This window comes from Patagioenas fasciata, chromosome 5 (assembly GCF_037038585.1).
Source record: "Patagioenas fasciata isolate bPatFas1 chromosome 5, bPatFas1.hap1, whole genome shotgun sequence".
Taxonomy (NCBI): domain Eukaryota; kingdom Metazoa; phylum Chordata; class Aves; order Columbiformes; family Columbidae; genus Patagioenas; species Patagioenas fasciata.
The window spans coordinates 13,243,256-13,268,114 of NC_092524.1; the positions used below are offsets into that span (position 1 = coordinate 13,243,256).

At 36.5% G+C, this 24,859-nt stretch overlaps 1 protein-coding gene across 5 annotated transcripts in view; it reads left to right on the top strand.

Moving 5' to 3' along the window:
* INSC (INSC spindle orientation adaptor protein) overlaps positions 1-24,859 on the top strand; it is a 149,640-nt gene that overhangs the window by 57,445 nt on the left and 67,336 nt on the right. For all 5 annotated transcript variants that reach the window (XM_065839196.2, XM_071808935.1, XM_071808937.1 and 2 more), the window contains exons 3-6: positions 18,067-18,412; positions 18,907-18,959; positions 20,618-20,741; positions 23,217-23,330. In XM_065839196.2, the coding sequence (XP_065695268.1) occupies positions 18,067-18,412; positions 18,907-18,959; positions 20,618-20,741; positions 23,217-23,330 (637 nt within the window). The remainder of the gene's footprint in view (positions 1-18,066; positions 18,413-18,906; positions 18,960-20,617; positions 20,742-23,216; positions 23,331-24,859) is intronic.

The following is a 24,859-nucleotide window of genomic DNA, read 5'->3' on the forward strand; positions in this document are numbered from 1 at the left end:
TGGGGGAGAAGGAAAGAAAGAAGGAAAGATACATATTCAGAAAATGACCAGCCACTACCAGGTCTGATGTGTCAAACAGCATTTTGAGAGATTTGGTCTATAGTCTCATGGATCTAGCAGTTACTTCTTTCATATGAAGTATCATGGTATTTTATTAGATCTGTGTGTGTTTCTACAGGTAAGTATATCCATACAATGTAGGCGAAAGAAAGATAATGATCCAATTGGCATATGCCGTGTCATAGTTTCACTCCTATTACCACCAGCCATCTTTCCAGGTATCTGTGAAGTACAAGAATGACTAGCTCGAGTAAGGTTATGCTTGATGAAAAATCCAGCTATATATTTAACAGATAAAGGGCGCAGTGTGACAAAGGTGGTATTCCCTGAATGCAGGAAGAGGATACTGTACCATCCCTTCGCAGTCTCAGTAGGACCAATGACACTTCTGTCAGTATTGCTCTTCAACGACTTGCTATCACATTTAGACTTGAATAGCGCAGTCTGGAGCATCCCAGGTCTTCAAAGCTTCTGAGTTCAGGTCAGATGTCTGGGGGTTGAGGTGGTGGGAAAAGGTGAGGAGGAAAGAGAAAAGCAAAGACATAAGCACACAACTTCTGTTGTTATACTTTTTCCCCAAAAATAAGCCCTAGCATGATTTTTATGGATTTTTGAGGATGTTAGAAATATAAGCCCTACTGTAAAAATAACTCCTGGTTACAGTTCATTTAAAAAGTCAATTTAAATAGTGTCCAGGCAGCTATACATGTAAAAACGTAGTAAGTTCTGGAGCAAAAATTAATATAAGACCCTGTCTTATTTTCGGGGAAACAGGATAGTACACATCCGGCAAAATATAGACAGAAGATATTTAATGTTTTTACAGATTCAATTATAGAAGTGCATTATGTAGTGTTTTTTTAATTTTTTTTTTTTAATTTTTTCTTTTTTAATACTACTTCTACATAGAGAACTGAATTTCAAGGTGGGAAATCATGGTGGGCTATTATTATTTCACTTGTTGTTGTGGATGAGTGGTTTAGAGTCTTGCTTGTCACAGAGCAGTAGTTAGATCCCTGAAAGAGAAACATGACTCGACAGAGTTCAATGGTAAGGTTCGCTCTTACTGTATAGAGGAAATAAGCCAAGGAGAATCAGGTGAGAGTTGTTTTAGAGTGACTTATATTTGGACAGGAGATGCAAAAGGCTAGATAGAGATGCCTCTGTTGAATCACAAGGTCTAGAATGGACTCCTTTGCTTTCTAAATTCATTCTCAGAGAGGAGTCTAGGTGAAGCTGGATCCAAACTTAGTCCCAGACTTGGTCAATGATTCATGTCTGAGAAACATAGAGGATAAGGGATTATACATGTTTATGGCCAAAGGATTGTACGTGCACACCCGATTCTTTATATTGCTTGGCTAGGATTTCAAAGTGTCATTATTCAGCATCTCACCCTGCTTACCTCCCCTTTAGGGGTCTGGTGCAAAGTCACTCTGAACTATGGATCCTTGGGCTCTCAAAGAAAGCTCTCAGGCATCAAAGTTCATTGGCATTGAGGATGGGATCGTAGGTCTCTCAAAACAAACTCTCAGGCATCAAAGTTCATAAAAATAAGTGATTTAATGGAGCAGTAGAGCAGCAGGGTTGGCTTGAGCTGGGTGCAGAGGTGCTGAACTGAGCATAGAAGTCCCTGGGTAATTATACCCTGACAGACTATTTACCTGCCCCTCACGTGATGTTTCAATCCAATAGTAATATTTGAGTCTCGGGTTTTCTTGTTTGTTCTTGGATTGTTTCACTGTATTCAGACAGGCCCTTATGTTTTTTTAGCTGTAGAAACTGGTGACAGTCTGTAGTCACTTCGTACTGGCCTTGAAAGTGTTTTCTGTCTGAGTAGATTCTGTTTTGCTCAATAAGGTGCAAAACAGGTCTTATCTTTCAGGTGTCATTAGTGGTTTGTAGCTGCTTTGTTTTAATTAAGTAGATACAAGTTTGGTAAATATGAGCAGAATTTTACAAAATACGGTTTAAGATTTAGGCAAATTTACCTAAACTGTTGTATTTGTTGAATAAAGTGATTGGCTTGTAGTCAAATTGCACACAGTGGGAAAGGTATGCATGAGACTTCTTGCACCCACAACTTCCCAGTGTTGATTGTGTCGTTCTGCTTCTTTGTGGGTTTCCTAAAATGAGTTCTTGGCCCGGATGGAGCTCAGGCTTATACCTCCTCTGGTGCCTGTACCAAACTGCTGCTGGTTTGGAGGGGTGAGGGGATGCATCTGTCACTCTTGTGCATTCTATCACACTGTTTGTAATGCTTGTTTTTCGACCAGCCTTAAATAGGTTAATTGGCATTTGTTTTTAGCTGTCTACTGGAAAGGGGTTGTCTTCAGCTTTAGTGTATAGCAGTAGTGAGAAGCAGGAAAGTGTGGGAATTTGCCTGTTTAGTTTGATGTGTATGGGGTGTTTAATGTGTATTTTATTGATAACAGGGAACAGAAGTATCTGTTAATGCCTTTTGAAGAGCACACCTATTAAAATTATTAATTTCTGGAATATATTGAAGATAAATGTTGTATCTTTCCCAAAATAGGGATTGTGTAGATTTGTTCTTGCCTTCTGATTTCAGGAGGAAGCTTCAGTTGCTTTGCTTTTCATGGATAATCTCCAGTCTAATAATGAATTTACTTAAGTGAAACTTTTAGAGGCAAGGGACACTGAAGAGAGAATCTCCATCTCTCTTCAAGTTAGAGATGGCCCAAAATGCACAGTTTCATTCCTGTTTCAAATGTTTTCAGGTTTAGGATCTGGATTTGAGGGTATTGTTTGAGTCCTTCCAGAAACAGGTGGCAAGTGAGGGATGGAATCTGAATTGCACAGCCTTTTGCTTGCAGTCAGTGTGCCAATTTATCTCTGAGCTTCCTGACTTTTTAAAAATATACCAATGGCTGTTATAGAAAATACATTCTGCTTGAGAACTGATAGAATTTGAGAAACTACTGAACATGTGCTTTGAAAATTTTAGGCGGTGATAGCAATCCTTTAATAAAACTGTATTGACTTATTTTTGCACTCTGGAAAACAGTAAAACATAGAAATCAGATAGAAAACTGGATCTACTTGCATTTGTTTCTCTACACGGTGAAGTCAATTATATTATTTTCTGGTTATATGATAGCAGCAGGGAAGAACTGTCAATCAGACAACTGATGAATCCACAGAGGGCTTTTTTCCTTCCTCTGAACACTTTACTCTCATAATAGAGACAGAAAAAGGGAAAGTAAAGGAGAATATTCAATGAATAAGCAACTTTTTTTTTTTTTTAAATTTTGTGCATCAGACATGTATTTCCCTTTTGTGAGGAAGTTCTGTTATCCCACAGTAGTTTAAATGAAGCAAGTTTATTTAGCTAGGGCTGGTGACTATAACAGACTTAATATTATGGAATATTTCTTTGCTTCCATTTCTGATACATTTTCACATCCAATTTGCTTGCTCTACTGTGAGGTATCATAAAGCATTATAGCAGGACAAAACCTAGTTCCACTTATCCTTTAATTGTTTTTTAATGCAAAATATTGTACTCACATAAAATACCCATTCATTTATATTTGGTGCCAGAGGCTAATTCATTGAACCTGGGTTGTATTATTGCAAAACAATGATGTTCACTATGTTTTTCACTCCTGTTAGCTGTTTCCCAGGTTCCTTTCATGGCCAATGAGAGTTTATTAGAGCTAAATAAATAATTAAGGAGTGATAATTGACTTATTTTTGCGCAATGATACAAGAATGATGCTTTTTTTCCTGGAAAACATAATTGTTCTGTTTTTATTGCACTGTAGAATGTGAAGCCTGCATACCCTTATTAATCATGTATAACTCGTTTGTCCCAAAGTTTCACTGACAGTGACCCAAACTCTGCTCTCACTAAATGAAGAGGAATAAATAGATGTGCTGTTTCATTCTACTCACTAAGAAGGAGGGAAAAGAAGAGACCTTTTTTCTACCTTCTCTTCTTGTCATCATTTGTAATACTCTCTCAGTCCCTGTGAAAGCCACTTGGTTCTATCCTCCAATGTGTGTAATTCTTTTCACCCACTCCCTTCTGAACATGGAGATTGACACAGATGCAGTGGGGCTCTTATCAGCAAGATTTACTCTCTCCCTTGCTCCTCTTTTACACCTGAGATGACCAGAGTTGCTGTGGACAGCAATGAGGTGAAAAGTCTTCGCTAATGATTTATTTCCAAGAAATGAACAATCTGTGAGGCTCCTAACCCACTCACCTTCACTTTCACTAGGAAACCGGGCTGTGGTTGTTTCCTCACCTCATCCAGTATTTTGAAGAACCCTTCTGAACTCTTGTCTTTTTCAGGTGTTGGAATCCAATTGCTTTGGATTTTATATTTTAATTAGACTGTTCAAGCTCAGACATTTTTCACACTTCTGCTGTTGTCCCTCATTGAAAAGCAACTTTATGGTGGTAGAAATAACCACTCATTTCCTTTCTCCTTTTGCTATTTAGCCTTCAGAACTCCTTTCAGGATTGCTTTGAAAAACTTAAATTTTTGCCTTTCTCCACTACACATGTTACTGTAGCATCTGAAAGGTCCAGTCAAGATCAGAATGCTCTGCACAATGCATAGTAAGAAATAGTAAGAAATAGTAAGAAAGTGCAACTTCATATGCCAAGCAGAGGAGAGAAACAAAGTTTAACAGGAAAGAAGGATGGCAGGAGGTGCTAAAACTTGTCAGAATGTTGATACGAAAGCAAAGAGGGGAGCCCAACTTTTAAAATTTCTACTCAGCGAGTCTGTCCACAAGATAACCCTGATATTCTGAGTAAAGTTATTGTGGCTGGAGGACCACAAGGGCTTTAAGCAAATGGAGTGCAAACATCTATTTCTGCTTGGCTCAAGAGTCTCTCTCTGGTAACGGAGCAGTGGATATATAAGCAGAAAGAGCAAAACAGTAGTACTAGCAGAAGGAGGGAAAAGGAAATCAGAAATTTGAAGTACATTCAAAAGGCAGGAATGAAACAGAGTCTTTTCCAATTAGATCAGAATCTTAGGCATAATGTGTTGTTTGGGAGGGATGTAGAGTGTAGAAAAGAGAAATGTCATATATATATATATCTGTGCATATACACACCTACATACACAGAGTAATTAGTGTTATTGTACACTAATTCGGAGCATAAGGAAGTGTCCAGGTGAGGAGACTGAGACAGGAGGTCTGAGTTTACTAAATAGCCTTTTAAGGGGTGATTTGACTGTCTAGGGCTCTAGTCTAGTATACAATGTCAGTTATACTTTTTCCGATGTGATTTTTGTTCAGGAAAGCAATTTACCATGTAGGAATTTGAATTCAATAACTGCACAGATTAATATAGAAGGTTCAGCATGGAGAAGAGAAGGCTGAGAGAGAATCTCATTAATGCTTATAAATATCTCAAGGGCAGGTGTCAAGAGGATGGGATCAGACTCTTTTCGGTGGTGCTTAATGAGAGGATGAGCACTGGGCACAGGAGGTTACATCTGAATATGAGGAGAAACTTCTTTGAGGGTGACAGAGCCCTGGAACAGACTGCCCAGAGAGGTTGTGGAGTCTCCTTCTCTGGAGACATTCAAAACCCACCTGTTCCTGTGTGATCTCTGGTGAACCTGTTTTCACAGGTGGGTTGGACTAGATGATCTCCAGAGGCCCTTTCCAACTCCAACCACTCGGTGATTCTGTGAAATGCTTACTTTGTGTAATTACTAAGGAGTAGATATTAAAAGCAGTCATAGTACCCTGACTAAATAAAGACTTCATTTGCAGTGCAAACAGGACCATTAACCATCTAATTTTGATTCTGTCAAGTACGTGGGAAAAGAAAGAAACATATCTAGGGGACAATCAATACACAAATGAGTCTACAAAAAGCACGAAAATGACTCTGTTCAGGCTGCTGAACTTGTTGGCAAAATTTTTTAGTGACTTCAAGTGAAAAGTAGGAAAATATAAAGTTTACATATAAGTGGGGAGAGGGAGCAAAATAACACATAACTGGAAAGGAAGAGACAATACATTCAACAAAATTTGTAGTAAAATATAGCTGAAGGTTTGGGATCAAATGGGAAATGGGATGCCGAAACATCAACCTGCCAAAGATAAATTAAACTAAATAATCTGCTATTGTTCTCTGATAAGGTAAGTCCCCCCTTTCCCCCCCTTTTCCCTTTTAACAAAGGAAATTCAGGGAGATTATACATGTGGTGATTTACTAGTAAATTCAGAAAACAGTAACTATTAGAGAAAAGGTAAGATGGCAAAGGGTAATGGCAAAGGTTATTTTTGAAAGCAGGCAAATAGAAGTAGAATTCAAGTATTGAAGAAAAAGGATGAGTAACTGAAATCTCAAGATTATGCACTGAAAGACTAAGAACAAGAAAGTGTACAAAAACCTGTAGCTCGTTCAATGAAAAAAAAAATAGAAGGAGAATCTATTAATACCAGTGCTAATGAGATGACTGTGACTGCATTTGCCAGTAAGGTGTGGTGATGAAAGCAGCAAGATGTTTCTGGTGGAGATAAGGGTGTACTAGTGTCACTGTGCAAGTTACTCTGAGACTTTATTTGTATCAAGCATGATGTCCAGTCTTTCAGTAAAAAACTAACTTAGCAGCAGCTACAGATCTGCCAGGCTGCTTAGGACAGGGGGAGTGGAAAGCGATGTAGTTTCGTAAAGGAAGCCTAAAGAATTTTGCTTGTTCAGTCTTCCAAAAGAGAAGCTGAGAGCACATGTTCGCTTGCTAGAAATGCATTGGAAGATAAATTTTTATTTAACAGATTAAATGAGAATGAGATGGATCTTAAGAAAATCAGAAATAAAGAATTTCAAACCATCAAAGCAGTGCAGTTCTGGGTTAGCTACTTAATAGACCATTTACGAGCCCATTCTGATCTTTTTCTTTCTGGTATCAGAAGAGTAGATGACATAAAATTTCATTTTCAGTCCTCTGCCTTGTATAGAAGTATATAATTATTTGTTTAAATATCACATTTGTTTGATTAGAAATGTCTTTCTTATTTGAATGAAACTACTTAAGGTATTTTTTTCCAACTAATTTCATTATTTGTGAAACTGTTGCTAGTTTCCGTATTTTCAACTTGTCTATTGAGGGGTTAATGTTCTGCTGCAAATCTTGGAAAAGCCAAGATTCTTTTCTTAGCCATTTATTTTTTCTTACCTTTTTTTTTTTTTGACAGCTTTAACCAGGGCTGCTGTGCAATAGATGTGATAGAGGGTCTCCAAATTTCTGTAGTCTCTTGAGTGATACTGATCTCATAACTCCCTGTAAAATGGTTGTTGCTTCCTTCATTAAGTAATCCAGGCTTTACTTAATCAGTAGGGTTAGGACCTTAAATGAGTGAATAGTAAAAGGTGAAAGGCTAATGGTGCTGCTCATAATGCATGTCATAACTCCTTTGAAAAAAGCACAGAGCACTGTACTGTTTATTATTAAACTACAAAATAAGGCAAATTTGAAAGAAGGAAAAAAATGTTCAATGAGCTACTGGCACTGTTTTCATGGACTCTCATGTTAGTTTCCAAATTAGTCCTTGCTTGTGATTGTGTCTGAGCATTTCCATGATCTATGGCCTTAAATTATTTCCAGTGTTGTTTTTCTCCTTCTCTCTTTCATTTCTGTTTCACTCTCCCTGCTAGTTGTTTACAAGGATTTCTCTCTTACAGCGTATTGTTAATATAAGGCTATGAGGAATATTGTCCTCGGAAATTACAAGTGTAGCCTGAGCATCAGGAAGCAGTGAACTGGGATCACCTCTCGGGTTAATATCTTGTGCACATTCTCTCCTGCTGACGACCTTGTCTTTTCTGTCACACAATGCAGGAAACATGCCTAGCTACTTCTGGGAGTGAGAACTTTGCATATACTCAGTAGTTAGCAATTTAAATTCATGCTGGTGACACTATCCCTTCAAGATTATCAACCTACTTCAGTCACCAAGTCAGAATTAAAGTCCTGAAAGAAGCTGTAAAAATGTTCTGAGTAGATCTACCTTGTGACGTTCCATCAGGTTATGCTGTTCTGCTTACACTGGGCTAAATACAGTCCGACGTAATGGACTCTGTCACTGTGCACAAAGCTAAGATCCCTCAGTTCTGCTATCTCTATATCTATGTAAATACAGAAAAACTATAACTGTTTCACATTTTTGCGAGATCCAGGCTGTTACTTGCAAAGAGAACAAGAGTGGTTTGATCTTGCCTCTTCAGCACTGCTTTTGTCTGTGCATTGAAGAATAGTTTCTAACTTCAGGACCTAAACTCAGAGGAAGGGAACGGCTATTTCATCCGGCTCATCAAAGAACAATTTGCCTGAGGAATGAAGGGAATCTGCTTACTCACTGCAGAATAAATGATCAAGTAACAAAAGAACCAATGTCTTTCACAAATCTTGGTCAATGGATTTTTTTCTTTCTTTGCTTCATGTATAACTCTTCTATCTATCTCACACTGATATTCTGTAAATATCATGAAAAATGAACAGGAGCTGATCCAAGAGAGAATTCATTGGATGATCTTCTCCTACATATATATATATATGTGTGTGTATATTTTGTGCAGAGCACAAAAATGCAATACTGCTTGGCAGGTTTGGCTAAGTGAGAAATCTCATCTCAGGGTTCATCCAGGCCAGTGTAGCTGATGAAGTGAACTTGTAGAGGAAAGTAGAGTTTAGATGATGATCAGTGTCCTGTTGTAAATAGGTTTTATCTGACCTTCAGTGAATAACAGACTCTCTTATACATAAAATAAAAAGGGCTAATATTAAAAAAAACCAACAGCAACAACAACAACAAAAAAAAAACCAACAAAAAAAAATTCTCCATCTCAAAGTTCTACTTAATTTGATAAATTCACCTTCATTTATTGTTTCACCAATGGGAAAATTGAGATTAAAAAATATAAGGCTGTCAATAACTGATGTGAACGCATTTGGGTGAAGGAACCCATGAACAGTAGGACCTGTGGGAGAGGGAGGACCACAAATATGATCAGAGGGCTGGAACACCTCTGCCATGAGGACAGGCTGAGAGATTTGAGTTTGTCCAGCCTGGAGAAGAGAAGGCTCTGTGGAGACCTTATTGCAGTCTTTCAGTACTTAAAAAGGACCTATAAGAAAGATGGGGACAGACTTTTTAACATGGCCTGTTATGACACGACAAGTGATAATGGTTTTAAACTAAAAGACAGGAGATTGAGGCTAGACATGAGGAAGACATTTTTTACAATGAGGGTTGTAAAACACTGGCACTGAACGTCCAGGGAGGTGATAGATGCCCCATCCCTGGAAAAATTCAATGCAGGTTGGACAGGGCTCTGAGCCACCTGCTCTAGTTGAAGATGTTCTTGCTTCTGGCAGGGGGGTTGGACTAGATGAGGTTTAAAGGTATCTTCCAACCCAAACTGTTCTATGACTCTGTATTGGTGACTGACCGCCACCACTTTAGCATGAATGGACTCTCAAGCAGCAGGGATCATGGGAGGGCATTTTTTTTTCCTATTTACCGTATTGTCCGAATTGTAGAGTGTCTAAAAGTGCCTGCTTTCTAAGGCTGGTGGATTCCTCAGTTTGGACCAAAATCCATCAAGTCTGATCTGAGTCTGTAACAGCTTATTAAGTCTCAATATGACAACAACATGGGGTTCACCAGTCTAATTGCTTTTGGACATTTTATTCAGTTTACTAGTTTATAATGACACTGCAAAAGCAATAATATCATTACTAGTATGAATTAATAATACCATATGAATATGAATTCAACAGAGATATTTCAGTAGGTGATATTTGTGACAATGTTAGCATACTGCCTGTAAGCAGGACAATTAGTAGCCTTTTACTGTCATTAATTTGCCTATAGCAGGGTTTATTTAACATTTCCTTCCTTTTGTCAGGAAATTATATTCTCTTTTACTGCTGTCTTTGCTTTCTGTGAACTCGGTGGCTTATGTGCTTGTCAAAATAGCTACTGTTTTAGCAATTTAATGTACCAGGTACGAAGTAAAAATCCACAAAACCAGTTTGAACTAGTCCTTTCGCCCTCCTGACTAACTCTTCAGTTGAGAGAAGCTGGAAAGAACCTGGCCCTACTTGAATTCTAACAATGTAAAGAAAATTAATATGCAATAGGTTTATCCTAGACTTTGTGGAAGCTAATCAGCAAGCTGGATTGGTCTGTGATCTTATATTGCCTTCCTCGTGTTCTATAGTGTGCCAGTAATTCTGGGATCATATAATATTTCTAGACGTTTTTAAAGGGACCACTTACAGCGAAGACTTCTCAGAAAATATGAAGATCCAAGAAAAGCATTGGTGCAGCATTTAATGCTAAATTATTTATGTGGCTTTTTAAATAGGTGTGATGAAGCCATAGTTAATTCACACATCATACCTTATATTTTATAAGTGTTTATACTGTTTTTACTTTCCTTATAGACATTTCTGTATTGCTGAATGCATAAGGTTTAAAAAATACAGCAGCCTGCCCACAAATGTTTAGTTCTAAGTTTCACAGGCTGAGCTCCCTGCAGAAGTTGGATGGATGCTTAAGAAGGCACAAGCTGTTTGTGTTTTAAACACATTTTTCCCAATAGTAGCATTGATTTTGAGGAGGCTGGTAGTTTGATTAACTCCATCATCCAAGAGTGGAGATGCCAAACTGAATTTGGTAATACTGAAATTTCAGTAAATGACAAGGAAGGGACTATTTTTGGTGTCAGGTCAGGTGAAAAGATTCATAGATATTTGTTACCAGAAAAGTAGCAATATTGAGGTATCCCTGTTCAACAAAACAGTTAACTTATTACCACTGTTGTGATACATCCATATTTTGCTTGTGATCTTTTAGTAATTCTGGTTTTGGTACCAGTATTTCTTTATTCTGCCCAATGGCATGCTGATTCCTGAAACTAGAGGTAATGCCTCTATTTCTTCTGTTTCATTTCTATGTTGTTTAAGCCTACACCTAAATTAAGTGGAAATGTTGAAGCATAGAAGGGTGATTGATGCTGGCTAACAAGAGTTCTGTGTTCTACAATACATTTCAGGATATCTGGCTGACTACAGCGTACCTTTACTTAAGTTTCATTTTGAGAAAAGTTTCAGGGCTGTAGCTCACATCTGTTACAAACTTGATTTGTGGAAATTGTTAGACTTCAGAAATGGTAATGATTGAATATTTATTGACGCAAATTAAAACACCTTTCTAATATAGTCTGTTAACTTTTTTGATAACTAGGAACTAACTTGTTTTTATCAAAGTTTTCTTGAGGTTTAAATAATTAATTCTAAACTTATATTTTGTCCTAGTAGATTTGGATTGCTGATTTTCTACTGGAAAAGAACAACATAAAATCAAGGGGAAAAAACCCACAGTGCGAATCATTTGACTAATCTTTTAGATTGCCACATCAGTTACAAATGTCAAATATTCATAGAACTCTGTTACCTTAGGAATGATTTACAGAGCAAGTGTGTTCACTTAAAAATCAGGAATCTGATTCGCAACTACCTTCAAGCTATTCTGTACCTTCTAAGCTAGCTACCTAACTCTATATAATTTTGCTAAAATCAATGCAAATACAATATCATGGATCTACAAGACTCTTACACAATTAATATTGTGTAAAACAACTTGAGGACAAATGGGAGCCACCTCTATGGCTCTTCACTTATCCTTCCACTGAGAGCTGAGTTCTACTGTCCATTGTATTGATGTAGAAACTGGCCCTGGGTATATTGGATATCTATGAATAATTTTGAAAAGATGAATTAGGAAAAAATTAGAGATTATTTATGTTCAAAGATTGGGCCAAATCCATTCAAAAAGTTGTTTGTTGCCAATTAATTACCTACCACTAATTAGAATAATAAATTTGAGCGCAGTTGTAAGACTTGGCATTGACTTTCACTGTGGGCTTATCTGGAAGCTGCAATAAATGCTATCATTGGAAGCTGTAATAAGTCTGTCGTAATAAATGAAAATTGATAAAAAAGATGAGAAACCTTGAAAACATAATTTGACTGAGCAGAAGTCTTTACACTTTATAAATGCAACCGTTGGAATTATTCACATGAATTGATCAGCTCAGACTTGAACACAATGTTATAAAACATGAAACTTTTGCACTTAGTGAAACTCAGTCCTAAAATGGAGGTATAACTCTTTTTTAGTGTAACATTTGCAATTTCAAAAAGAAGTTTATGTGCTGCCAGTAAAATTGTAGTAGAGAGCTCCAAGCTGGAAGTTTTACACAAATGATCTAGTTATTAATTCTTTGGTTTTGTATTCATCTAGCATCAACATGAGATAAACAAAAGAGATTGACATATAAAATATTGCTCTATCCTAAAGATCTTGTGAAGTGTCAGTTAACAAATTCCTTATTAGAGGACAGAAAATAGCAAAATAGAAGAAAAATGCTGATAACAGAACTCTGAATATGATATGCCTCTTTTTAGAAATTCCAAATGGGAATTTTTAATACAAGTATTTCTCCAGGACGAACTTTGTCTGCAGTGTATTTATATAGTGAAGTGGTCTCTCTATGAAACCAGGTCTGAACATTTTTTAAAGAAATATACTTTTAACATGCTGTTACTCTAAGGTGGTCTCAGCCATTGACGCCAAATGATTTTCTCAAAATAAGAAATTTTTTAAAAGACTCTGTTTTTTTTGGCAAGCACACTAGAGTTGAGAGTATTCAAATTGCTGGTTACTTGAGTTCAGTAGAGTGCTCTTGAAAACTTCATCAAATATTTTACAACCTCAATTAAAATAGAATGACTTCAAAGAAATGCTGGAGACTTTCTCTTGAATTTTTATTTTGCACTGAATTATTTTTACTGCTATTTTTACATGAAATGTTGATTTTATAGTGTGGAGTCTAGACAAGTTGTTTTTTTGTCAATATGCCATGACATACTAAATTCTAGCTGGTGGGGAACTTCTGTCTACGTACATCAGGATCTCTGCCAGTTACCCAGCTGCTGTTTCTCAATTAGATAGAACCGGGGAAAATCACACCAGCAAGGTCTTTTATGCTTGAAACAATCTTGCTTAATGTATTTAGCAACCTGAAAACTAGTTATCACAGCAGGGCATCACTTCCTGCTGATGCAAAACTGTTCAGGTTAATTTAAGATAATGTGCAAACACAAAAAGTCTCACAATACTGAGTCACTGAAATATAAAATGCCAGAAGAAATTATATGTTAATTAACATAAAGTAGTGCACGTGAAGAGGGGTAGGGATCAGAAGAAAATCTCTTTCATCGTATGTATAGAATAGCAAACCCTAAACTACGTATTATCACTCATGGAAAAGATTCTGAAATCAAAATAAGTAGATTTTCTGCAAGGTAAAAATGAAACAGGTCTATGGAAAACACTGAAGTATAAGAGAAAATTAATTTTGGGTAACAAGGAAAACAAGGACAGTGCAGAAAATGTGATCAAACTGTAAAAATGCATAATTTACCTGAATCTTGGATTATTGCCTGCTGTTCTTGCCATTACATCTCAGGACATAGGAAAATCAAGGAAAGTTTTCTGAAAATATAGGGAGAGTAAATGGATTATCAGAGGAGAGTGGAATCATTTCTGTATGGAGATAGACTGAGTTTCTCTACCTTGGAAATTAGATAACCAAGAGAAGATAGAGCAAATAAAATAATTATATGAAGCGGATGAATGTAGAGCTATCATTTTAGTATCTCTTAACATGCAAGAACTAAAGAACTTGTGTTAGTATCTCCAGGCAGCAAGTTTAAAACAAAAAATAAGCAACACTTTTTCATATAAAAATAATCAAACAATGTGAGATACTGCCACTCGATGTAAAGGCCGAAAGTTTAACTGAGTTCAAAAAGGGACTAATGGCTACTTTTGTTTCATGAATTGCTAAAACATCCTGCTCAGACACAACTTCTGGTTTTAGGAAGTTCCTAAACCACTAATTGACAGAAGATGGGAAGGAGGGGTTACTCAGCTCTTGCCATGCCTCTTATAATCTTTCCGTATGCATCTCCTAATGGCCATGTTGGGAGCAGGATAATGGGCTAGACAGATTGTTTCTTGTGTGTGTGTTTTTTTTTTTTTTTTCTCTGACCCATTATGATGGTTGTTTTTATGTTGCAGGCATAGATTTTTTATTTTTTTTTTCTTTTCAGTAATAGAAAAGATAGAATTTTTCAACTTGTTTTTATAGTTCAGTAAATTCTGTGTGGAATATGATTCTTAATAGCTAGTTAGGAATGATCACACTTTTAAACTTTATTTTAATATAGAAACAATTAGCATACAAATTCATCAGCTGAATGCTTAGGAAGATTTTCTCTAAATACAGGAAGATGTGGACAAAGGTAAATAATTTCTGTATTTCAGTTCAATAATAATGATATGTGTATTTTAAAACAAAGGTGAAATAGGGAGCAGGGGGAGTTTTCTGTGGTTCTTCTGTCTGAAAGGAGGTGAATAGCATGATTTTTGCCATTATTGTGAGTTAGGGAATACTATGTTTCAATGACAGCACATCCTAAATTGTACATTGTACTTCTGACAATTACTTGGAACAGTAAGATGAAGGGCAACGGGCAGAGACTGAAGCACAAGGGGTTCCATCTGGATATGAGGAGAAACTTCTTTACCTTGAGGGTGATGGAGCACTGGAACAGGCTGCCCAGAGAGGCTGTGGAGCCTCCTTCTCTGGAGGCATTAAAGATCCGCCTGGATGCGATCTATTCCAGGTGAACCTGCTCTAGCAGGTGGGTTGGACTAGGTGATCTCCAGAGGTACCTTTCAACCTCAAACATTCTGTGAGAGTTTCTTTAACATTTGTACCTTTTTTGTACAACCCTCATTCTTTTCTCTCCTCAGAGTGAAGATTGACTTTTGGGATTAAAGGAAACATGAGATTTTTTTTTTTTTCCTTATTTTCTGACTAACCTATTCTATTTTTTTTCTGTGTTAATTTATAATGTGGGAGTTTATTTGTACTTACTATGCAGAGATTTAATTAATTATCATAGTGCACTTTAGAAATGAAAAATACATTAGTCTGTGTCAAATTAGTTTATCCTGTACTGCATGCAAACTACACACATCATTATAAATCATGGTTTCAAACTTCTAAAGTTGTTATTTTTGTTTATTAGGAAATCTTGCTTCAGATCCAAAAAAGCAATAAGGGGACTACACATAGCAAGAAAAAAGCAACCCACAATCGATCATGAAATGTAATTACGCAATATTCAAAGCTGAACAAAATAAAGACCTTAAATAGCAGCAGCCCGTAAAGTTTAAAATTAAAAGTAGTTTCATCGTTTACGGTGAAAAGGGGAATTGGATCAATGAAATTGATCTCTTGTATCTTGTTTGCTGTTGATTTATATGAAACTATACTTGAGGTGAGCCTCCTTTTCATATGTATGTTAATAAATGTTGGTAATTTGTGGAATACTACTTCAGTGGTCTGGAAGGACATTTCTTGAGTTCACCTGGCGCTCGGTCTATAAATGAAAGCACAAGGATTAAAAGGGCCTTCCACCTGCTCACCTGTAGCTTGGCTAATGTGATTGCAGATTTTGTTATAACATTAAGGTTTTATACAACACAGAGCATTACTGCTGTGATGTTGAGTTGCAATAAATCAGTATCTGAATTAAAAGAATGGGGGCTGTAAAACAAACTTTCTTTTTGTCCTTTCTGGCATAGCATCTTATAAAACTGCAGCATGTATGCAGAAAGTTCACAACAATCTGCTACACTGTCAGACTAGCTGTAAGATGCCAATAGAAGTTTGGAAAAATCATTAAGCACAATGTCTCTTGCTTTCACTTGATTTCATCTCTTCAAATTTCATCTTCACTTCTTTGGAGTGCTTTAGTATTGATCCATCTTTCACTAGGAGAAGAGATACTAAAATTTTGAACTATTTCATGTTAAGAAGACTTTCCAAAAAGTCAGACTGATAAAAACTGTCAGAAAAAATATTTTATTCATTGTAGATCAGAAATCTGAAATTTGTGCTGAGTAAAGTGAGCCTTTTGGAAGTGTGTTGTGTATGCAAATTCTGCTTTTGTTGGTTGTGTGTGTGTTTATAAATTCTGGAAAAACTGGCTTAGAGATATAAAAATCTCCTATGCCATGGAGATTTGCAGTGATTCTTTGAGCTCTTGGCCTCCTGCTTTGCTTTATTACCAGTGAATTATGTTGCACTGAGAGGGTATATAATGGGCCCAATAGGGAACAGATATTGATAAAGTCAGTCTTTACCATTGCAACTGTGGTTAATTTCAGAAACCATGACTGAGAATCTTTTAAGCTTTTGCATAAAGATAAAGAAAATTTAAGTAATTTGAAAATACACTAAAGATTTATTTTTAGAAGTAACTTGTGTTTTTTTCCCTTAGTGCTATGTAACTGCCCATTTTATATATATATATATATATATATATATATATATTTATACAAATATGTATTATATATCTACTATGACTATGTTTCATATATCCATGTTTATGTGTATACTTACCAGAGGAACTGGTCTTTTGTGAGGACTGGGGAGGGGAAATGTAAACTGAAACAATCTGAAAAAAAAATAATTGGATGGAGGATATTGAGAGATTGACAGTGTTTGTTCTGCCCTTGGTTTGGAATCAAGGGTCGGATGGACCCCTTGGCAGTGATGCTCCTTCTTTGTGGAGCTCCGTCCTTCAAAGGGAAAGAGTTCCAGCCTTAGGTATGGTGTGTGAGTCAGACCATGAAGCTCTGAGCCTCTGTTCTGCGCAGATGGTCTGAGAGACTGTGGGAGGCAGCAATAGGCCAGACAGGCCTCAGAGGGAGGGAACAAATTTCCAAGGAGTCAGAGATCCGGGTGCTGCCACTAAAAAAGTCCACGAGCTAAATGAAACAAAAGCAGAAACTATAGCCTGTCTGCAAAGACAAAGTAGGTAGGAATGGATGTGGTTGTGCAAACTTAGCTCTGTCTGACCCAGGGTCCTATACCTGACCTTTATATGCTGTTAGATACAATATTAGTAACGCTAGTCATGTTTAAGAAAACCTGGCTCTGTACATGCGTACGGCTGGGGCAAGGATTAAAGTTGTTTTATTAGGATCTGGGCACCTCATTATAAGGAAAAAATTCAATGCAACCCTACCTCAAGGCTCTGGGGAACGTGGGATCCCTCACAAAGATGAACTCGGAACAGCTCAGTACAGCTACTGTCTCAAGTATCACATTTGAGCGCTGGAGAGTTTAAAATGCAGGCCCATTGCCCTTGGGTCAGGGTATACTCACCAAAGAGTTTCTTTCAGCCTCACTGATTCACAGTACATTTTTTGTAGTGTGAAAATGTGCATTGGAAGTCAGATGTGCAAATTGTACAGAGAGTAGCGAGAAAGAAGGGGGAAGGTAAAGCACGAGTCTGGAAGTAGAATCCAACTGAGTTTTGAGAGATTATGATATGACAGAAATGGATATTGCAGACTGTATCATTCACTGTCTTGGTTTGGCTGTGTCAGTGTGGGTGGAAGGGCTTTGGAGAGATGCTGCAAGGCAAAATTTCAGTTAAGTATCTAATAGGCAAAGTGTCCAGAAAAAGCTGACAGTATAGTCCCATAAACAACAAGCAAACACGCCCACAGTTTTGCTCTTTTATCATATTACGGTCTGAAAGTACAAGAAACATTTTCCCCAAGAACTGTAGTCTAAACTTCTCTTATTTACTTATCTCTAATGTCTGCTTACTTTTTGCAAATAATTTTATAGCAGGGTATGTGGTGTGCATGTGGTTAGAAATCCAAAACCTGTGTTTGGAATACAAAGCTAAACATGTCACTGTGTTATTACAAGCAAATTATTTGTTCATTAAGTTACCTTTTGTCAAGAAAATGCAACCTAGCAGATGAATGCAACTGTATTTCTGGTGGTTATTCTAAGGTTGTTTTCCATTACCTCATTCTTCCTTCTCTTTCTCTGTCTTCTAGTATGCATTTAATTCAAGTGGACTCTGTTCAGCGATGGATGGAAGATTTGAAGTTGATGACCGACTGTGAATGTATGTGTATTCTCCAGTCCAAGCCAATCAGCACTGAGAAGGATGAACAAAATGAACTTCTCCTTTCCTCACAATATAGCACATGTGATAACTTACAGCTGATATTAAAAAGAGCTTGGATCATAAGCACAGAATTGACCAGAATTGCTCAAAAGCTGGAGAAGAATAGATGGCAGAGAGTCCACAGCATGACAGTAAGAGTCAACTGCCATGTACGTTCAATGATAAATGAATACAATACATTCACCATGAATTCTTCAGAAGAAATGCACCAGGTAGGTTGTCTCACCTACTGTCATGTTTGTCTTGTTTAATTTTTTTATTGTAATAGTTAAAACTTTAAACAATGGGTAAGAAATCCTTACGTACTGATACTGGTTCCTTGTTTAAGACCTTGTAATCCCTTTTCAGCTATGGAAACATTATTGACTCATTTTGGATCCTATTTTATCATAGGCCTGATTCTGAATGATAACACTGTTAAAAAATTGTATTGCAAGGTTTTGTTTTTGAGGACTACTGGACTAAAGTAACTAGATGTCCCATCCGTGAGTTTCTTTGCATTTGCAATGTAGAAAATACTCCTTTTTTATTAACTTCAGTTTTATCTCTGCTCATTTTATGCAGAAAAGTAGACAGAGGGTGTCCAAATGAAAGATTATGTTTCTGGAGGGTTTTCACCTAAATATAATGAAAAAATATTATTTAGTTTTAAAAAGCAATTGTATATATGGATATTGCTTTAAAACCACTTTTTCTTTCTCTGCAGTTTGAAAAACTCTTAATAGACAAGTGCTCAGAATTTACAGCATTCACAGAAAGGTAATTTCAGTTTTCTAGTTGAAATATTAATTTTGCTGTTTTGTTATGTTGTAGAATTTCTAATGAGGAGTACAAATCAACCAACAACCTCAAATGTCTGAACTAGGCCCCTGCAGCTCTAAAAGGTTTTCTAAATGTTAGCCTCTGGTGGGTGAAATGAGTTGCTTTTATCTAAACTGCATCCTAATGAAAGATGGGATCTGCTGTTTCACAAAGAGCCTGGCATAGACACAAAGCTGTGTGCAAGTGGAGTTTTTAGGGCTTTTAGACACCAAGGGAGAAAGTCTGGCGCTAATGATATTGGTGACAAAGTTCCCTTCGAGTTCTGTGGAGCCAAGATTTCAGCTGGTGTGAAAACTTACATTGTGAGACTGTTGTACTGTTGTGCATGTACTTATATGCATATATCAAAGTGTTAGTAAATCAAACTCAAATAAATACACATTCCTTTAATTTGCAATTGTAGGTTTACTCAGCTCCATGCACTCCAGAATGCCGAGACTGGAAAATGAGAATCTCTTTATAATTCTTCTCATGATATTTCCCCACCTATCTTAAGTTATCCTGTTTCCTCCAGAACAGCTCAATCAGTCTTTTTTGATTTATTTTAAACACTGTGCAAGTCATTCTGCTCAGGGGATCATCAGGGAAAAAGACACCATCTAATTATCAGGAAAGAACATTTCTTGAGCACTATTGCTTTTTGCCTAACCCACACAGCTCAGACTTTACTTTTATATTCTACTGTGAGGCACACTGATTTAACGAGATCTCTGGTCTCATAATGTCTGCCCTGAATCAGCCCTATCCCTCCTTCTCTGTTTGACAAAAAGTTGACATAGGTGAGTGAAAGACAAGTGAAGTGAAAAGGGGACCTACTGTATAGATGGAAACACTGATCAAACAAACTATATCTTCCGTTACAGTGGCCTGCCTAAGTAGAGTATGTTTTGACAATTCAAATGAATGCATTTCTGTGAGAAAGTATTAGTTATTTCATTTGAATTGTATAAAGTTTTCCATCTTTAACTCATTTCTTCAATAACGGCCCAATATCACTGGTTACAGGATAGTTATACTAATTCTGTGGAGTTGCTGTACATAATCTTCCTGCATAAAAGGCCAAATTTTACTTTTGAGTATGCTGTTTAAATTTAAATGAACTTTAGTCATCTCGGCACACATTCATTTTGGGTCCTTACCCTGCTATCATTAAAGTATGGCAAAGAAGGTAAAGAAATTAAAATTATTGAACACACTTCTTCGGCAATGAAAGATGAATGGACATACATAGCTGCAGCTGAAATGCAGGCATCCTGAAGTGACTATAACTAGAAGCATAAGTCGAAAATAAGAGTTGCACTGATACAAATACAGCATCTAAAGCATAATTTGACCTGTAGTCTGTGAAGTAAATTTTGACCCCAAAATTATTCATTAATGTTCATGAATAGACAAAGTTCCTGTGTAGACAAAGTTTTGATTAAAGTCTGGTGTGATGCTAATGGCACAAAGGCTGTGTCTTCATGTGAACAGTTGAATTCCCATTGTATCCCCATCATTCACACAGAGCTCACCCATGACAATCAGCTTGATAAAACAATAGTTGTCGGTTGCATCATTTTTCCTTCATCCCTTTCCTTTCTCATTCTTTTCAGATGCATACAAACTGAAGATGAACAGGCGCTGAAGTCCATGAAATCTTGTATTAATGAAACACTCACCACTGTTGCTCAGTACTTTGGCCAGTTAATAGAGCTGGTTTTAGCACATGAGGCGCAGGTTAGTTTATAGATTTATATTTTTTTAATTACTTTTTTTTTTTTTAAAATGAGGCTGTCAAATTGTTGAATATTGAGGGAAAGCATCCATTAAGAGAAGGATTATAATTACAGCTCTCAATTTTCAGTGAACTTATGATCAGTAATTCAAATACCTTGTAAAGAAATGTAGGTGTTTATTCTCAAATTCTCCAATAGCCTCAAATCTCTAACACAATGGTCTTATGGGTCAATATGTTACTTACTTTTCCTGAGAGGTCGTCTTCATTGCAAGGCATCTAATTTCTGTACAATATCTCATTAATAAGATCTTTGGACAGATTTTCTCTTCAGGGAGAAACTTCTTTTCTTTAGAAGCCTTGAAAAAAGTCTCTCCTCTCAGTGATTTTTATTGAAAGTTAAACTTTTTAGAAGACATTCATATAGCAAGTGTATTATTATAGCACACACTATAACTGTAACTTTAACTGTAACCTGTACAAAACACTGTAGTGTCTGTATATGTGTATAATCTTCCAGAAATAATGCCGTGTCATTGCAGGCATGACATATAATTTCCAGTGGTGATTAAATGTAGATAAATACATTGAGTAACAAGACTGAGACTACAAATGCATTATTTTTTTTTTTTCCATTAGACCATTCTTGAAATAGTAGCAACTTGTAAGTCTAACCAATCTATCCTGGCTTACACTATTTTTTTCTTGAGATCTCAGTAATGCCTTTGCACCCTTCAATCTTCCTCAAATAAAAAACCCCAAATGTAATTATGTTCAATTAATTTGTCCATATTTTGAAGGTGATGTTATGATGAAATGTTATGTTGTCCCTACAGAAAAAGAGGAAATGAGAGAGTTACTGAAGAGGAAATAATTAAATAGTATTTGCCACTGTGCTAAAACAAAATTAATGCATGGTATTGGCTACATTTCAATGTACCTTGATGCATTAAGATTAAAAAAACCAGTTACACCTCTTTCAGAAGCATCCCTTATAGTTTTAAAACATTGTTGCTAGGAAGTGAGAATCTCCAGCATACTTTTGCAGAGTTACTGTCAAACTTACAAGCTACTTGCTAATGTGCTGTGGTTAGTATTTATGAGAACTAAATGAAACACCACATATGAGCTGAAGTGTGCAAATAAATTTGCATATTGCAAATTCAATGAGTTGCTTGTGGTTGTTTTGACATTTATTCTTTTTAATCTGAATAGTTCCTCATTGCTAATAGTTGTGTCTTTGAGCACTTTGATACCTACTGTCATCTGAAGTCCAATTCCTTTTTATTTAAGGGAGCAGGATTAATTACTCTGCATCATCTAGTGTGTATTTGTGTGGCTGATGACTCAGATTAGAGATCATCAATGAAAACATTTTTGAGAATAGTTTTCTTATCCATTTAGTCAGGCTGTGTGTCCACTTCTGCCACACAAGTGCATTGTCTGTGGGTACTTTGCTGCTCTGGAGCAGACAAAGTGTCTGTGTGACAGGCCAGAATTCTCAGCTTAGATTGTATACTCAACAGCTTTATTTTCCAATCAAGACATCAGGATTTTATTCAGGATAGGTTCATATCAAAATGTGAACTGATAAATTATGTCTCTTATGGAATATTTTTCTAAGAGAAGATGCTACAGGTGGGAGAACACAACCTCTTCAAGGGAAGATAACTGAAATTTGTATCAATGACAGTGTAAAATGTGGGACATTTCTTTGCACTTCTTTCTAAGTTGGATTAAATATAAAAATGCTTGCCTTCTTCCTCCTAGCAAATATGATTAATTCTACCTCTAATGATAGTATGTACTTTCGGAAAGAGCAGAATTAAACATCAGATTCTTCTGACAGCTGTGTTTCTTTATGAAGCTGCAATGACGTACAAGGAAAAGCAAGATAACTATTTACAAAGACAAAAATACTTAGCCTATTTCATACATTGGAGAAATAAACTCTTTCTGTAGAGAACACCCTACGTTGGTCAATGATATTTTGTGCATACCGAGAACAGTGATGAGCCTAGAGCCTTAGAAAGTACTGTTAGAAAGGGTATAGCAATGTTCTGTATAAGTTGGAAATCCTGTATCACCTTGTGATACACCTTCAGCACTAAGACAATTACTTGTCTTCTGAAAATTTTAGTTCAATCCCAGGCCAAACCCAATAATAATTTACTAAATAGCTGAAGAGTTCTTTATTGAATGTTCTCAAACACATAAATGTTCTCTTGCTCTATTCATATTTACTTTAAAATATCACTATTCTTGGTTATATCTATTCAAATGCAACCATAAACATGTTGGTGTTATCAGTTTGACTCCTGCCTGTGTGTGTGTGTTTTGTTTTTCTTCTTTCTGTGGGTGAGAAGTAAGATGGTAGGGATTAAATTAACTAGACCTTGTACTCCATTTTATTTTTAAATATAATACTAAAGTTTTTCATTGGAAGTAAATTATTTTCATTATCTTATGTCACACAGAACCTGCTGAGACAAATAGAATTGTCGGATAGCGTGTACATCACTGAGTCAGCGATTAGTAGTTTATTCAGCCTTACCCAGGAAGGTGCTCATCTGTGCCGTATCATAGCTAAGGTAAGGAGTTGTATGGATTAATCCAACGGAAACTAGTAATACAAGTGTGTTGCTCTACTCAGCACAGAAGTCGTTAGAAGTTTTGTAATGTACAGAACAAGATGAAATCCTGTACTTCAGGTGACAAATCTAGGTTAAAGAACAACAAAATATTCTATGAGAAACTATTTGTTTTTTTTCTTCTTCTGTTGCTTTTTACAAGTCTTAGTTACAATTATACTATTAGATAGTAAATATATATATATATATATATATATAAAAAATAATAATAAAAAATAAATAAAGACCACAACCCCAAAATATGTTATTCAATAAAGCACAATGCCTGTGCAAGTAACTGCAGTGGGATGGTAAGCTTCTGAATGTTGATCCAGATACAGTTGTCTTTGTGCCACCTGATGCATTATCACTGCCATCAATATCTTAGGCATTTTTCTAGTGTTTCTCCTGAGAATATCAGACACAGAAGTGGAGAGAAACTTTACAATTGGCCATGCATATGGCTGACAAGTATGCAGCGAAACAGCAAGATTCTTCAGCTGTGTGTACAGAGAACATTAGGGATATTATGAAAGATGTAATTTTAAAAATATTTTGCATTGATTATTTTCCTTTTACGGAGGAACACCATTACAGTTACTTCTGGCAGTGTGTGCTCTCATTCGTTGAGTATTTGATGCTAGCTTTTGGTATAAACAAATCATTCTGCCAAGATGAACAATACTGGCAATCCATGCAGCGTTGGCACCTTTGAGGACACTTGGATCTTGAAAAAGAGAGAAAGGCAGGGCATTGTGTGAGTTTGAGAATAGGTGAATCACATCCACAGTGTATACATAAAGAAGAAAACCTCCTTCCCCCAGCTTTTGCTTATGGAGTGATGTGCCAATCCCTTGTCCTGCTCAGAAGTGAGGTTAAACAGAAGCGTTTAATTCATTTTACTTCTGATCTGCCTTTAGATGGATTTTTGCACCATGAAAGTTACTGCTCTGTTCTGAAGATGGAGAATAAGGTAGACTTAGAAATGCATGGTGGATCCTGGCAACAGCCTGAGAGGCTTGATTTTTTCTAAGTTGATATTTGAGCTCCACTCAGTGGTATCCAAATACAATGTTAGAATGTTAAGTATTGAGGAAGTGCAGAACTACCACATTGAGGAAAATTGGTATTGTGCTTTTTATCATTGTGTGAATTCCAAAACAGTTTAATTTAGCTGAAATCTGACCTTCCATAAATCACTAAATGAATTTATTGCTAAACGCTGGATGTGTCACAGGTTTATGAGTAAGGAAATGCATCCCCTTATGCAAATAACCCTAAGTGGTGTTCGGTTGCCAAATTACAGTCGTTACTGCATCACCTGTCCTGTGTGACTCTTTGTGCACTATGAACAACGTTCATCCTGACTCACTATCATCATTCACCCTCTGTATTGCCTCAGTTATCTACGTCAGTGAGCAAGGTGGTGGAGTTGTAGCAGATCAAAATTTTGAATTCAGTCACTGGAGTAGTTAGCTATGAGATTGAAA